The sequence below is a fragment of the Pelophylax lessonae genome (genome assembly GCF_965119305.1).
Source record: "Pelophylax lessonae genome assembly, chromosome: 5".
NCBI lineage: Eukaryota > Metazoa > Chordata > Amphibia > Anura > Ranidae > Pelophylax > Pelophylax lessonae.
In genome coordinates, this window is record NC_138772.1 from 254,165,898 (window position 1) to 254,182,050 (window position 16,153).

The window sequence follows — 16,153 nt, forward strand, 5'->3', positions numbered from 1 at the left end:
ACCTCAGCACTTCCTATTGGTCATGCTGTCATTTGGCCTACCCTCTGCTGCAAAAGTATTCAGAAGTGCTTTCTCTAAGAACTGGAGACTTCAGGTTATTGGGTATTTGGATAACCACCTTCTGAAGGATTAATCTCCCTGACAACAATCTGCAAATGTCCAAATGAATATCCAGATTCTTCAGGCCTTCACTGTGGTAATCAAACCTTCAAAAGTGTTCTCTCCACCTTCCCCTCGCCTAATATACTTGAGCCTCATTTTAGCCAAAGCCCAGGATTTTTTTTCTGTGAACACTTACTTTACATTCCATGCTTGGACCTAAAGATCACAAATACATCTCTTGGTGAGATTCTATATTAGGGTCCTGGGCCTCATGGTAGCTTTCTTTGAGGCTGTTCCTTGTACTTCCACTTAAGGCCTTGTCAACAGAATGTGCTTTTGGCCTGCAACAAACACTGCTCCCAGCCATCCTATAATTCTAGTCAAGCAAGAAATTCACTGACTTGGTGGGTTTCAATCCCAGCTTTGTAAATGGGAAAGTAATTTGTTCATTACTGATGGCTGGTGCTAAGTTTCCAGCCTCAATGGCTCGGAAGGGGTTTTACAATTCTCCATAGTTCAGGTACCTTGTCCTAAAGTAAAGCAAAGCTCCCAGTCAACATCTTGGAGCTCAGACAAATAAGACTAGCTCTTAAACACTGGACATCCAGTTAGGGTGCAATCTGACATTGGCGCAGCAGTGCCCTGTATGAATCATCAGGGGGTACCAGGATACCATGGATCCTCTAGCACTGGCATTGAATGCTCTGGTCATTTCTTGAACTCCATTCAGGTCAGTATACTGTGTGCCTTCTTTCAGTGCAGAATCTTCTCTGGCTTCAAACTGTCCAGATCTCCCTTCTCAAGGTTACATCCTACTTTTCAGTTACTGACTTTAGCAGCATGGTCTTGAAGGATAGTAATGTATCTGACGGTCATTCCCTCCTTGCTCAAAGTCAGAAAATCCACTTTGCGAAAAATGTACTACTCTACCTACAAATCCCTTTTTCCTAGAAGCCTAGAATGTTCTCTCAACCTTGCATTCTGGTCTTCTGCAATTAGGACTTGGCCAGAATATTTCCTTCGGATCTCCTTAGGAACATGTTTTTCTTATGAATTTGATTTCAGGAAACTTTGGTTTAATTTTTCTTTGTTGGAACCTTTTGTTAGAACCTTTATTCAAGGTGTCTTACTGCACACTGTGGTTCCTTGGAATCTCCACTTGGTTCTTTGTCCTACAAAATCGACTCTTTAATCCCATTAGGAAACTACCTTTTGGTGATCTCCTCTGCAGAGTGACCTTATTGGTGGCTATCATGACAGTGAGATGTTTCTTAGTGGGTCTCATGCAAAGGGCCTTTCTTCATTCTTCACGAAGGTAAAGTAGAAATGCGTCCAAATCCTCCTTTCTACCAAAGGTGGTATCAGCCTTCCATCTTAATGAAGACTTACTTCGTTCTTTGTGCCTTGTTCCACAGCACACCAAATTTGCCCTCCATTTTCTGAACGTAGTCAAAGGTGTCAGGGCCTGACAGCCAAAGGCTCTATCTGAGAAACTGACACTCTTGTTATTGACAGGACCTTGTAAAGAACACCCTGCTGCTTCTAATTCCACTGTTGCTAGGTTGGTGAAATAACTAATTTCAAGGCCTTTTTCTTTTTAAAAAAAGATTTGGCGTTTCTTGGGCCTCCCAACATCAAGCATAAGTTGCCCAGCTTTGTAAGCAGCTACCTGGTCTTCGCGTCATACCTTCAGTTTTTACTAGGAGGAAGTCCAGGCCTCTGCAGATGCAACATTTGGCTATATAGTTCTTTGATGCACTCTGAGTTGGATCTTTGACCTTTGTATTGTAGGGCCTATTAGCTTTGTTCGGTTTGCTTTGCTGTTGCCCACACCTATTAATTGCTTGTAGTTGTACCAGGGTCTATGGATAGCTAGGCTGTGCACTATACGACTTGGATAAAGAGGAATTAAGACCTGCCTTTTACATTTCATATCATGTAGTAGTGGACTCAGACCTTGAGCCACCTACCCTCTGTCCTCTGTTATTCTGCATTGCTTATTAAAAAAAAAAAAAAAACGTGAAAAATCTTTGGGTTCAGAGTGGGGTTACAGGAATACAGGTGCCATGCTCAGCAAAGTTTTGCCAGTGCTGATTCACCTGAAGATAGCAGCCTATAATCAGGGGTCTGCTTCAAGATCCGGGCAAGTGTTTTTTTTTTTTTTTTCCTGTAAGAATGTCGGTCGGACAAGGGGCTTATCAGAATCTGAAAGCCCCATTTTAATTCAGGGGCCCCTAGATCCAGCCTCCATATGAGTATGGAATACCCATTCATCCAAAAAAAAGGCAGTTTTTGAAAAGTCCTCCATTAAAAATGTCCCCTGTGGTAACTCCCAACATCAATCACGATGGCCCCCGTCCAGATAAAGGAAAAATAAAAGTGGGGAGGGGGGGGTGGGCTTCCAGATTCCAATAATTCCGTGGGTGCCTCCAAATCGCGGGAACCCCCCACCCCAGATGGCGGGGGGGGGGCGGCAGCCAAGAATAGAATGTGTCTCACGGTCAGAACCGCATGTTGAGGCATCTCATGGGGGGAAAGAGTGCTTCTGTTCCACAGGCTAACAAGGTTAAGGGCCTTTGTCGCAGACAGGGTTCCTCTTTCGGCTCAGTTTCTTCGCCACATCGACTGTGCCCGAGGGACAAAGTCCTTCAAGATTTCTCAGGTGGTTCCAAATTACCTTGGTCTGGTGAACAAGAGATCTGTTTTTTCCAGACCTGCGGACAAGGCTTACTCGGCCTGAAGGTGTGTCCTCGCCCATCTAGGGGGTGGGGGCGTCCTTGCCGATTCTCCGACCTGCGGTTGGCCCAGGTTCCAGGCTGCTGGATTCAGGTAATGCGGTCCAGTTGCAAGATCGAGTTTTTTGATACGTTTTTTTCTGGTAACGTTTCCCTTCCAATGTACGGCTGTCCCCGGATCGCTTGCAGGCGCTCTATGGGGAAGTTCAGGCTCTGGTTCCACAAACTGGACCTACTGGCACCTTATTGGTTCAGTGCGGATCAACAATTCAATATGGTATCGGCTTGCACAATGGTGGTTTTCCTACATCAGGTGGATTCCTGGCCTCCATAGACATCAAGCAGCCTACAATCACATCCCGTTATGTTCGGGGTACTGGGTTCTCCATTTTTTGCTGTGAGGAAGGATCTCTTATCGGTTTGTGGCGTTACCCCTTGGTCTCGCTACTAGGGTCTTCTCAAAGGTATTGGCTCAGGTCCTGGCGCTGTTGCCGCAGCGGGGCGTATCTGTCCTGGTTTCCTGGCAAATCTGCTTCTGTGTGGAGTGCTGACAATGAAGTTGGAAGTCACCATGAGAACTTTGGGGGGGAGTTCAGGTGGGTTCTGAACCTTCAGAAATCATCCCTTGTCCCTTCCATAAGACTGGACTATCTGGGGCTGACTTTGGATTCGTCCAAGTCAGGGTGTGTCTCCCTCCAGGGAAAAAAAAACTCTTGGAACTTGAGACTGCGGTTCGACTTTTACTGTCCCACACATGGTTGTCCCTTCGCACCTGCATGCAAGTTCTGGGACTGATGGTGTCGTCTTTCAAGACGGTCCCTTTAGCTCGATCCCTCTTGGGGATCCCCCAGAAGGCAATCCTTCTTGAACGGGACTAGAATCCAAACTCTCTGGACTTTCGGATTCGGCTGAGCCGGGTGACCAGGGAGTCTTGATCTGGAATCCTTCCTCCCCTTTTTACTGGACTATGGTCACCGCGGATGCAAGCCTGTCTGGGTGGAGTCCTTGGCAGGTTCTCTGCTTCGGGAGTATGGTTCCTGAAGGATCCAGGTTACCGATTACTGTCTTGGAGCTGAGAGCGATCTGCCTTTGCTTAGTTCACTGGATGGGGCACCTGCAGCTGTCTGACTACGCCTCGACCGTGGCTTATGTCATTCACCAAGGGGGAACCAAGGGTGTCCTTGCGGCCTTACCAAGGGTGTCCTTGCGGCCTTAGAAGTGACCATTCTTCATTGGGCAGAGCGCCTTGTTCCAGCTCTCTGTGCTGTTCTCTTTTCAGGTGTGGAAATATTGGCAGGCGGATTGCCTTAGTCGACAGGCCTTGGATGCATGGGAATGGTCCCTTCATCCGGAGGTGTTCCAGCAGTTGTGCCTTCGTTGGGGTCACTCCAGTCGTGGACCTGTTGGCGTTGCATTTACAGGATAATGCAGAGGTTGTGGACCGCTCCCTGAACCCTCTGGCGGTTTCAATGGTGGCACCATGGGTTCTGTCATGGGCAAGAACATTCGCTAGGTTCAACATGAATGATGCTGAGGAGTTTGGCACGGTCACCTGCGCAGGGCAGACGCCGGCATTGTCGTTTGTGTGCTCACAGATGGGCCAAGGTCAGTATCAGCCGCTGTCTGCCTTTCCTCCTCTCGTTGCTGCCAAGAATCCTTCGCAGGATCGAGGCGAAAGGGATTTCGGTCATTCTCGTGGCTCCAGATTCCATCGCCGAGCTTGGTACGCCGTCCTGGTCAGGCTAGCTGCTGACGCTCCTTGGAGAATTCCTCTCATGGAGGATTTATGGTCTCCAGGGCCAATCTCCCATCCGGCTTTACGGTCACTGGCTTTGCCGGCTTGACTGTTTAAAGCCAGGTGTTGAACAAAGGATTGTCGTCTGCTTCAGTGATTCCCACACTGCTTAAAGCATGGGAAGCTTCTTCTAGGAGGATTTTTTTCATCATACGAAAAAGTCGTATATTTTGTGGTGTGAGTCTCCATGGGCTCCCCCTCGCTCTTACTCGGTGGCCTGGATCTTGGCTTCTTTCAACGGGGAGTTGATTAAAAGTTGGTCTTGAGTATTGTCAAGGGACCGGCTTTGGCAATTTTCTTCCAAAGGCCGTTGGCCGCCTGTTCCCTGGCGCGCAACTTCTTCCAGGGGGTTCGACATTCGGTTCTTCGGGTGCGACCTCCGTCACCAACTGGGGACCTTTTGATTTGCTGCAGTCGGTTCTTCAAGACCCTCCGTTTGCGAGTATCCCCTGCCTACCTTATTACAGAAGGTGGCCTTCTTGGTTGCTGTCACTCTGTTTGCAGGTTGTCGGCACTGGCGACATTGTCCTGTCGTTCTCCCTATGTGTTGGTTCATGGGGCCAAGTGGTACTTATCCGAATCCGTCCTTCCCTCCGAAGGTGGTTTCTAGTGTTCATTTGCACGAGGACATTGTATTGCCATCTTGTGTCCTAAGCCACCACATCCTAAGAAATGTGCGTTGCATACTCTGGATAGAGTTCGGGCAGGTGTATTTGGTGACTACTGAGTCTTTTCGTAAGTCAGGTTCGCTGTCTGTACTCACGAATGGCCCAAGAACAGGGCTGCCTGTGACTGCTGTGACTATTTCCAGATGGATCAGACAGTCAACGGTGCAGGCTTATTCAATTAAGGATCAGGTCCTACCTTTCCCTGTTTCAGCGCATTCTACTCGGGTACCTGGTGCTTCCTGGGCTTTTTGCCATACGGGCATCAGGTTGCAAAACGGCTACCTGGTAGTCTGTTCACACCTTTACCAAATTTTATTATGTGGATGTGCTGCCATCTGCAGATGCCTCTTTTTGACCGCAAAGTTTTTACTGGCTGCTGTCTGGAGGGCTTTTGGCCTTACTTGAGGGTGTTGACTGTTTGTTTCATGTGGGCCTCATCTTTTGTTCTGATGAGTCTTAGGTTGCGTGGTCGGCTATGTTTAGCCTTGGGGGCTTATTTTCTGCTGTTACCACCCCTCATTTTATGGCACTGCTTTGGGACGTCCCTACTGATATGGATCAGAGAACTGCGTCCGTCAATGAACGATGGAGAACTGGATTTTTGACTTGCTGTAAAATCCTTTTCTCTTAAGTTCATTGACGGACGCAGTACCCGCCCCTCTATTTAGAGTTGGGTTGGTGTTACTTTCTGACACTGCTTTGATACAAAACGGACATCCTGTGCAGGAACAGAGGGTGTACCCTCCAGGACTGTCCATAGGCGTAGCCAGAACTTTTTTTTTTCTGCCTAGTGTCCTACTCCTGTAGGGGGCAGTATAACCCTACTGATATGGATCAGAGAACTGCGCCCGTCAATGAACTTAAGAGAAAAGGATTTTACGGAAAGGCAAAAATCAGTTTTTTTGTAATGTACCTTATACACGTATGCTGTACGAGACTGCCTTTGTATTGTATTTATAGAATAAATAATCCTGTGCTCTGCTTTTTCCCCTGATATAGAAATCATCCAAGATTTTGAAACCTGTTGGGATATCTAATTGAACAATTATCAGTATGCTAGTTTACCTAATGAGAACTGTAAAATATTTGTTCTAGACTGTTAGCACTATATTCCAATACTGGTATTGTCATTTTTTTTTTTTTTTATTGTCTGGCATAATTGTTTCTACTCACTCTTTTAAATATTTGGTTTAAAATAAAATTGTAATATTTTACCTCTTATTACATGTCACTTTTCTACTTCCTTTGAAGTGTATGCCAGTGGGACTTTGTGGTGAAATTGTTAATTATTTAAATTGCGCCTTTTTTTTTGCAAAATTATGGAAATAGTTGAGGGGGAGAGGGGCTTCAAAGAGACGGGACTAAGCAGACCCATAATGGCTTTTTTTTTTTTTTTTTGGTGGGGGGGGGGGGGGGGGGTCAGTGTCAGAGGAAGGGGACAGTAAGGGGAGTGGTGCATTTTAGCAGCTAGTAGTACAGGAGTAGGTGAGAGGCAGGAAGTGTGGGGTGTGGTCACATTTTAGTGAATAGTGCTGATCAGCGGATTGTCATGTGCTGATCGGAGCTATTGTTTTTGTTCAGTCTGCTTAGCAGTTCTGCTATAAGCTTATGGTCACTGAACCATGAGCTTTATAGCAAGAGGAGGAATGTCAGGGCAGTACGGACCTGGCCAGCTGTAAACTGTACGTACATGGCAACGAAAAGGTTAAGGGTAATGCAAATTCATAATATTGCAGCGCGGAAAGCAAGATTTTTCCAGATAGGGTAAATGGGCAGAGAGCGAGAAATGAGAATATTGTGGATTACTCTTCTTGGTAGCAAATTCTAGTTTAGATTTTTTTTATTTTTTTTTTATTACCTTCTAAAATAAAAAAGGGAGATAAAGATTAGAGGTCCCCCCCCCCCCCCTGTCAACCATACATTCGAAATTGCTCTTGAAAAAATGTTTCTTCCTTTTATTTTCAGATCATTGAAGAAGCTAAGCGCTCCCTCCATGATGCTTTGTGTGTCATCCGTAACTTAGTACGAGACAATCGCATTGTTTATGGTGGTGGTGCAGCAGAGATATCATGTGCATTAGCAGTGAGCCAAGCTGCAAATAAGGTACGATTCTGGCTTGTTTTTAGAATCCTCTTTTTTTTTTTTTTCCACAAAATTTGAGACCGAACAGTTATAATTGCCTTGACCCCACCCCAGACATAATTTGACCCCATCTGATCAATGTTTTACAGGCTGAAAAAAGACACGTCTATCTAGTTCAACCAAAAAGGGGAAAAAAAGAAACATAGAATCCCATATACACAATCCCATACCCACAGTCGATGATTTAATTTGATAGAGGGAATATGATTGCCTCTCAGGGGATCAGGAAGGAAATTTTCCCCTGTAGCATGTAGCAACTTTTACCTATAAATGTTAGATGTTAGTACCCAGTTATATTATGTACATTTAGAAAAGAACCCAGGCCTTTATAAAGCAATCTACTGAGCTGACAAGAAGCACCTTAAGGGTGTCTATTCAACCTTTTTACAGCTCTTTCTGTGAAGAAACCTTTGCGTATTTGGAGATTACAATTCTTTTCATCTAGACGTAAAGAGTGCCCCCTTGTCCTCAGTGATGACCTTTAAAGTTAATAACTCAACACCAAGTTCACTATATGGACCCCTTATGTATTTGTACGTGTTGATCGCACCTCCCCCCTTAATCTCCTCGAGCGAAATAAATTCAGTTCTCCTAATCGATCCTCGTAGATGAGCTCCTCCATGCCTCCAGGGCTCAGTTTGGTTGCCCTTCTCTGCACTTGCTTCAGTTCCCCGATATCCTTTTTGACAATTGTTGCCAAAACTAAACTGCAAATTACAGATGAGGTCTTACTAATAATTTGGACAGGGGTAAAATTATTTCTCTTGCGTTCATTGATGGACACAGGTCCTGAGAATCTTGACCAGTGTGTTATACTGCCCCCTACAGGAGTAGGACACTAGGCAGAAAAAAAGGCTAGACTTTGGGCAGTCCCAGGAGGTACAATTCCCCCCCCCTCTCTGCTATAGGTACTCCCCTTTTTTTTTTTGCCTAGTCAGGAGTAAAGACTTGGTTCCTTTTGTAGATCTCACAGGAAAAAAAAGCAAAAATCTAACAATCAACTGTTGGACTGGGAGACGGGTTGGATAATCTGGATCCATTGGTCACCCCAGCCCAGTTTGGCCAGCAAGCGCGCGACAACCACTGCTCCGCGCTAGGTCGGCTGTGACATAGCCCCACCAGACGGGGGCTGGCCTGCAAGTTAAACGTCTTGTGAGGTTGCATACGACCATGGTTTGGCCTGCATCGCAGCATTCCTCCTGACCAACAGCTCCCCCATTTTGATCTCGAGGAGTTCTGTCTGGAGCAGTGCCTGCCTAGCTCCTGATATGGTGAGTACCTGTCCCCCCTCTCCCCCTGAAGAGATTTGTGGTGGACGCGGGCCCCTTCCTTGGACAGTCAGACCCCTGGGTTCCCCTTCTTCCCATTAGGCCTCCCCCATTGCATTGGTCCCTGTGGGTCATCTAGTTCAGTGGTCCTCAACCCTGGTCCTCGGGGCCCACTAACAGGCCAGGTTTGCAAGATAACTGAAATACATCCCAGGTGATATAATTTGCTGCTCAGTGATTGCAGTACTCCAGTCTGCATCTCCCTAAGGTAATAAAATCTGGCCTGTTAGTGGGCCCTGAGGACCGGAGTTGAGGCCACTGATCTAGTTCCCCATCCATCTTCCTCCCCTTTTGGCATGGGGTAGTATGGCGGTCTGGGCTGCTGCTGGGGCTTGGTGCTGTACTGGCGATGGGGGCAGGGGGTGTGTGCCGCTGGCGACCAAGGATCGGCTTGGGGGGGGAGAGGGAGAACGACTGTACCTGGTTGGGGCTCCTGCCACGGTTCCCTTCCTTTAATTTATGTGCCTTGCCTGGGTCCCTGGGCGCCTCGTGGAGCTACCATTTTGTTGTAGCCTATATGCTGTATAGGCCGGCGGCCATGTTTGTGTAAATCGGCCATTTTAAATTGTTCCAGCATTGAAATCAATGACAGCCATTACATTGGAGCCTTCTTGGTCGCGTTTTTGGCTGTGGGAGCTCCTCCTTTATCCCCTGATGCTGACTCCTGGGTCCGTTTCCTTCCTGGAGGCCGCACGTGGGAGTGCTATTATCCTGCTGCTGCCGGTGACTGTCTGGTGGGTTGATTAGTCTGGTGAGTTCCCCCCTCTCTCTGCTGCAGGATCGGGGTGGTGCTCTGTTGCTGGCAACCGGGTGGTGTTAAAAGAGTGGTGGGGGTGTCAGTGATTTTTTTTTTTTTTTGCATGTTTTGTGCAGTCGCCTTATTCCTCATGGAATCTTTGGAGCACATTTCCCCACCTGACCCCCTATCAGAGCCTGCGGTGCCCTCAGGACCCCAACCATCCATTGATTCACTGACTGGGGGCCTGGAGTACTTTGTGTCTAGGGTGAGGGTCTAATAAAAAGTGTCCCCGCATTTCCCTGCCTGTCTCCTCAGATCCCAAATCTGATTCAGCGGACGAGGCCCACCTTGAGGGGCCACGCACCCTGATTTCTCAGATAGTGAGGATGATTCCTCCACTCCTGTAGCCACGCACAAAATGGCGCTGGTGGATGCACTGATTGTGTTTTTGCGTGAGACTTTAAAACTGGAGGACGCAGCTGAAGCATAGGCACCGGTTCCCTTTGGCACTCAAAAGCCGACTAGAGCAGCAAAGGTGTTTCTCTGTCGCTCATTGACAGACGTAGTCCTCCTTGATTAATATCAACTCAGGTTATACTGCCCTCTACAGGAGTAGGACTAGACAGAAAAGAAAGCGTTCTGGCCACACCCTAGGGGCAGTCCCAGAGGGTATATCCTCTCACTTCCTGCTACAGCAAATCAGTTTTTTTCTGTCTAGTTAGGAGTAAGGACCTAGATGCCTTGCTAGGATCTTCGGTCCTGGCAGGATTTTTTTCTTAGATTTTTTTTTTAGACAGCTTTTTTTCTTCAGTGTTCCTGTGAGATCTTCAAGCAAGAAAGCTGGAACTGGGCGACGGGCTGGATGTTGAGATCCAGAGGTCACCCCAGTTCAGCCTACGAGCGCGTGCAGGCCATAGCTCCGCGCTGGGTCGGCCGCGACATAGTCCCACTGGACGGGGACTGACCCTGCGAGTTAAACGTCTCGCCTGGACGCCAATGACCAACAGAGTCACGGCGTCCATATTGGTCGACAGCCCCCCCACCCCGGTGGAGAGGGGTTCTGTCAGGAGTTGGCGCCCACCTGGTTCTGGTATGGTGAGAGTGAGGAGGACGCGTCTGCCTCCGCCATAGCACAAGAAGCGTTGGTGGAAGCACCAGTTGTGTCTGTCCGGGAAACCTTAAATCTTGAGGTTACACGGGCAGAGGTAGCGGAGACTCGTATTCCTTCTTTGGTACTAGCAAGCCTACCAAAATTATGAAGGGTTTCCCTTGCTCAAATGGGGTCGTCCGTAAACGAGCCTCTGCTATTTCCAAATGCTAGGCGCTATCATTTTGAGGAATCCCTCATTACAAAGATGGACGGTACCACCAATAGTGGACTCACCGATTTCCAGACTAAATAAAGCCACTGTTATCCCGTGGGATTGACAGAATGGACCTCACCCATCTCTAGGGTGGGGGGACGTCTTCACCAGTTTCCGGATCCTGGGCCTTCCAGAATCCCGGATAAAGGGGTTCGCAAGGTCATATGGTCGGGATACAAGATCGAGTTTCGATCACTTCCACCGGTGCGATTCTTCCCTTCCAATATTCGACATCCCCGGGTCGCTTAAAAAGCTTTGCGGGGGACAGCTTGATGCAACAAGCAGTGGTAGTTCCCATTCCTTGGAGGAGTCCTAGTCGAACCTGTTCACAATGCCCAGGAAAAAGGGCTAGGTGCGTCCAATTCTGGTCTTGGAAGAGATGTACAGTGGTGGCCTCCCTGCATCAGGGGGATTTCCTGGCGTCCAGAGACATTTAGGGTGCTTATCTTCATAGCCCCATCTTCGCAGGACATCAGCGTTTTTGTTGCTTTTCCCAAAGATCATCCCTGGTTCCCACCAGGAGACTGAACTATCTGGGCCTAATTTTGGATACATCCTTGGCAAGAGTGTTTTTCCATGCGGAGAAACTCCAGAAGATTGTCATGATTCGGATATTACTGTCCGTCAACTGGCTGGGATTGATGGTCGCCTATTTAGAGGCAGTACCGTTTGCCCAGTCTCATACCCGAATTCTCCAAAGTGGAGATTCTTCTCATATGGAAACGGAATTTCCGATTCCCTGGACAATCGGATCCGATTGAGCGAGCGGACCAGGGAGGCTCTGGTCTGGTGGCTTCGGTCTCCGATGCTCAGCCAGGGGAAGTCCTTTCTTCTGATAAATTCCAGGTCACCGATAAATGTGTTGGAACTGAGAGCGATCAGACTTTGTCTGATTTACTGGACCGAGCAGCTCCAGGGCAGCCCGGTTCGGATCCAATCGGACTATGCCTCGGTCATGACTTATGTCGATCACCAGGGGGCACCAAGAGTGCCCTGGCGGACATAGAAGTGGCCAACATTCCTATTGGGGGAACAGTTGTTCCAGGTCTCTCCGCGATAGTTATCACGGGGGTGGACAGGCAGATTTTTTCAGCCGTCAGATTCTGGAACAAGAGGAATAGTCTCTTCATCCAGAAGTATTTCTCCAGCTGTCCCTTCATTGGGGCACCCCGGAGATGGATCTGTTGGCAGGTTGGCTCAACAGGGCTCGCGCCCGCGATCCTCTAGCGGACGCAGCAGACGCGCTGAGCGCCCCGTAGGGGGAAGTATCAGCTACTGTATGTCTTCCCCCTTCTCAAGTTACTGCTGAGATTTCTCCGCAGGATAGAGGTGGAGGGAACTCCAGTTATCCCGGTAATTCCGGGCTAGCCTCGTCAAGCCGGGTACGCCGACTTGGGCAAGACTAGTCGTGGACGCTCCTTGGAGACTTCTTCTCAGGGAGGATCTGCGGTCTCAAGGACCGATCTTCCATCGTGCTTTACAGTCGCTGGCTTTAACGGCCTGGTCATTGAGACCCAGGTACTGAAGGACAAGGAATTGTCAGCTTCAGTTATTCCTACTCTAATTAAAGCAAGAAAAGCGACTTCCAGCAAAGTCTATTATCGCACATGGAAGGCTTACATTGCGTGGTGTGAATCGTAGGAGTTTTCCCCCACGTACCTATTCGGTGACCCGAATCTTGTTTTTTTTCTGCAAAAGGGGGTTGAGCAGAAACTATCCTTGAGCACTATCAAGGGTCAGGTTTCAGCGTTAGCAATCTTCTTCCAGAAGCCTCTGGCTACTCATTCCTTGGTGCGGAATTTCATCCAGGAGGTGCAGCACTTGGCTTCGCCAGTGCGCGCGCCCTTACCACCCTGGGATCTTTGGTGTTGTCGGTTCTTCAGAAACCTCCCTTTGAAAATATCAGGGAGATTCCCTTGCTTACATTATCCCAGAAGGTGGCCTTCTTGGTGGCTATCACTTCTGCACGCAGGGTGTCAGAACTGGCTGCATTATTGTGTCATTCCCCATATCTGGGGATTCATAGGGAGAAGGTAGTTCTTCATCCGAAGCCATCCTTTTTTCCTAAGGTGGTTTTCAGACTTTCATCTGAATGAAGATATTGTGCTACCTTCCTTGTGTCCTAAGCCCAGTCATCCTCAGGAATGTGCGTTGCATTCCTTGAATGTGGTGCGGGCAATCAGGGTATACCTGAAGACTACGGAATCGTTCCGTAAGACGGATTCACTTTTGTGATCACGGATGGCCGCAGAAAGGGGTTGCCTGCATCTGCCGCGACTATCTCCAAATGGATTAGCCAGACGGTGGTACAGGCTTATTCTATTAAGGGTCGGAATCCTCCGTTCCTTGTTAAGGCGCACTCCACTCGAGCGCTCAGTACTTCCTGGGCCTACCGCCATCAGGCGTCAGTGGTCCAGGTGTGCAAGGCAGCTACCTGGTAGTCGGTGCATACCTTTACAAAATTTTATAAAGTTGATGTGATGGCATCGGTGGATGCCTCATTTGGCCGAAAGGTTTTGCAGACCACAATTTGAGGAGACCGGTGGTCTACCTCGAGGGTTTTTTCCGTTGGAATTTCTGTTGAGTCTCATCTTTTTTGTTTGAGCCTTTTTAACTTCTAGTTGGCACCGGTTGGGCCTTCTAGATTGGATTTTGATTTCCATTTTCCCACCCCTCATTTGTGGCACTGCTTTGGGATGTCCCGAGTTGATTTTAATCAAGGAGGACTACGTCTGTCAATGAGCGACGGAGAAAAATGGATTTTTTGTAAATCTTACCGTAAAATCCTTTTCTCTTAAGCTCATTGACAGACGTAGTACCGCCCCTCTGTTTTTGAGTTGGGTTGGGTTAAATTCTCTAAACACTGCTTTGTGACATAACTGATTTGCTGTAGCAGGAAGTGAGAGGATATACCCTCTGGGACTGCCCCTAGGGTGTGGCCAGAACGTTTTCTTTCCTGTCTAGTCCTACTCCTGTAGAGGGCAGTATAACCCGAGTTGATATTAATCAAGGAGGACTACGTCTGTCAATGAGCTTAAGAGAAAAGGATTTTACGGTAAGATTTTACAAAAATACATTTTTTCCTTCCCTTCCTTTTGACAGATTTATCGCAAAAGAGTGGGAACATCCCTTTTGTGGTGCCTAAGTGATTCGCAGTGAGGTACCACTTTGAAGAGTCCCTCCTTAAAAAGTGGACCGCTCCATTGGTGGTGGATCCCCCATGTTCCAGGTTGAATAAGGCAACCATGATTCCGGTAGAAGAATCGCAGGCTTTTAAGGATCCGGCTGACAGGAAAACAGAGGCTGTGGCCCGCAATATGTTCAGTATTCAGTATGGCTGGCTCCGCGCTCAGGCCAGTCTTCACCATTGCCCTGGTGTTGCAAACTCTGACCGAGTTGGCTAAGCTTCTACGCCCTGACCTGGATCTCCCCCCCCTGCCTTTGCTGAGTTTGCGGACCAGTTGGTCCAGTGGCTGCAGTTTATCCGTGATGCCTCTTTTGGATGCAGCTCCCCTGATTTCTAGACTGTCTGTCTGTTTCAGCAGTGGTCCTTAGGCGTGTTGTGTGGCTCAAGTGTTGGTCTGCGGACCAGACCCCAATTTAAAAAAAAAAAAAAAAAAAAACTTTAACTGATTTTCCTTTTCAGGGAGATTGCCTGTTTGGAGCTACCCTGGATTAAATCATTGAGTTTTGTGTGTGGGGGGGCGAGTACTTTTTTTCCCTTAGGCTGGTAAGGGTAAGGAACCTCGTCGTAGATGTGGCCCACCTTTCTTGGCTCACAAGAAGTTTATTCGTCCCTCAGGGTCGGTTGATGAGGGTTCATAGCCCTTCTTGGGAGGATCCAGGCGACCTTGGTCTGGCAAGCCAAAAGCAAGCGGGTACAGGTGTTCAGAATGGAGTCTATCCGCACGGTGGTGGTTCCTGCATCAGGGGGATTTCCTTGCTTCTATTGACATCAAGGGCGCTTACACATTCCAATCTGTCACCAGCGCTTCCTTCCCTTTGTCGTGGGAGAGGAGCTTTATTAGTGTTTGGCATTACTCTTTGGTCTCACCTCTGGTCTTCACAAAAGTGTTGGCCCCGGTGCTGGCATTGTTACATCAGCGGGGGATCGCAGTGCTGGGCTACCTGGACGACCTCCTTCTGCCAGCTGAGTCCCCTACTCCCCTGGTGGACAACAAGGGAATCACTATACAGACTCTTGAGGGAGTTCAGCTGGCTTCTGAATTATCAAGTCTGCTCTGGTTCCTTCCACAAAGCTGGACTAACTGGGCCTGACTCTGGACTTGGCTCTATCCAGAGTGTGATAATGAAAAGTGCAGCGCTAAAACAATAAGACAATAAAAACATCAATGGATAAATGAAGAGTCTATGAATGGCACACAGTAGTCTTGTAAAAAAGAGGAGAAAACAGTCCAATAAGAAATCCCAATGAAAGTGCTCAGTGCTGATCAGTAAACGGGACACAAGTGCTTGTTCAGTGCAATCCTTCACCAGAGGTGCTAGCCTCTCACCTGTAGGCTGTGAAAAGACAGCCTTAAAAGTACACTCCCAGCAATGTGAAAATCCTGACCAGGACAGCAATCACAGAGGGCATCTCTCCTTTTTGTTAAGGTGTTCACAACGATCCCCATGTAATAGAAAGGGGGCAGACCATAGTGCAATATGTTTCAAACACCACAATTTATTAATAAAACAAATGGACAGCCTCTTACTTCAAGGTAATGCAAAAACGAGCAGTACAGCAATCCAGCTGGTCTCCTGACAGAGCGGAACGCTCTGCTGACAGGGGCTACGAGTGACGTCACGATCTCCTCTCCCTTGCGCACGCGTATCGTCCGTGGGCGGGACTTCCTCAGCGTATGGGCGGAGGGGCGGACGTCACTCTTTTTATATGCATCACTCCGCTCAATTCAGCGTCGCTGCTGGCATAGCAACGTCGGAGGAAAACTGGAAGTGCCCCAGGGCCCGCCCCACACAGGAAGCAGTACATTCATTGTTTATTCTTGTTTTTTCTATCCAGAGTGTTCCTTTCTCTGGACAAACTCCAGAAATTGCATACTGCACTTTATCTCCTGCTGTCCAGCAGATGGTCAGCTCTCCGGACTTGCATGCGAGTGCTGGGCCTGATGGTTTCTACCATCGAGGTTGTCCCGTTTGAGCAGTTCCATACGAAATCCCTGCAAAGGGAAATCTTAGCCAAATAAGACAAGTGTCCAAAGTCTCTGGACAATCGTACCTGGCTGAGCCGGGAAACAAATGGGTCTCTAGTCTGGTGGC

The 16,153-nt window shown here is 48.1% G+C and overlaps 1 protein-coding gene across 1 annotated transcript in view; it reads left to right on the forward strand.

Moving 5' to 3' along the window:
• The window catches only part of CCT5 (chaperonin containing TCP1 subunit 5), a 162,419-nt gene that overhangs the window by 125,759 nt on the left and 20,507 nt on the right, over positions 1–16,153 (forward strand). The window contains exon 9 of the mRNA XM_082259656.1: positions 7,266–7,403. Within this exon, the coding sequence (XP_082115782.1) occupies positions 7,266–7,403 (138 nt within the window). The remainder of the gene's footprint in view (positions 1–7,265; positions 7,404–16,153) is intronic.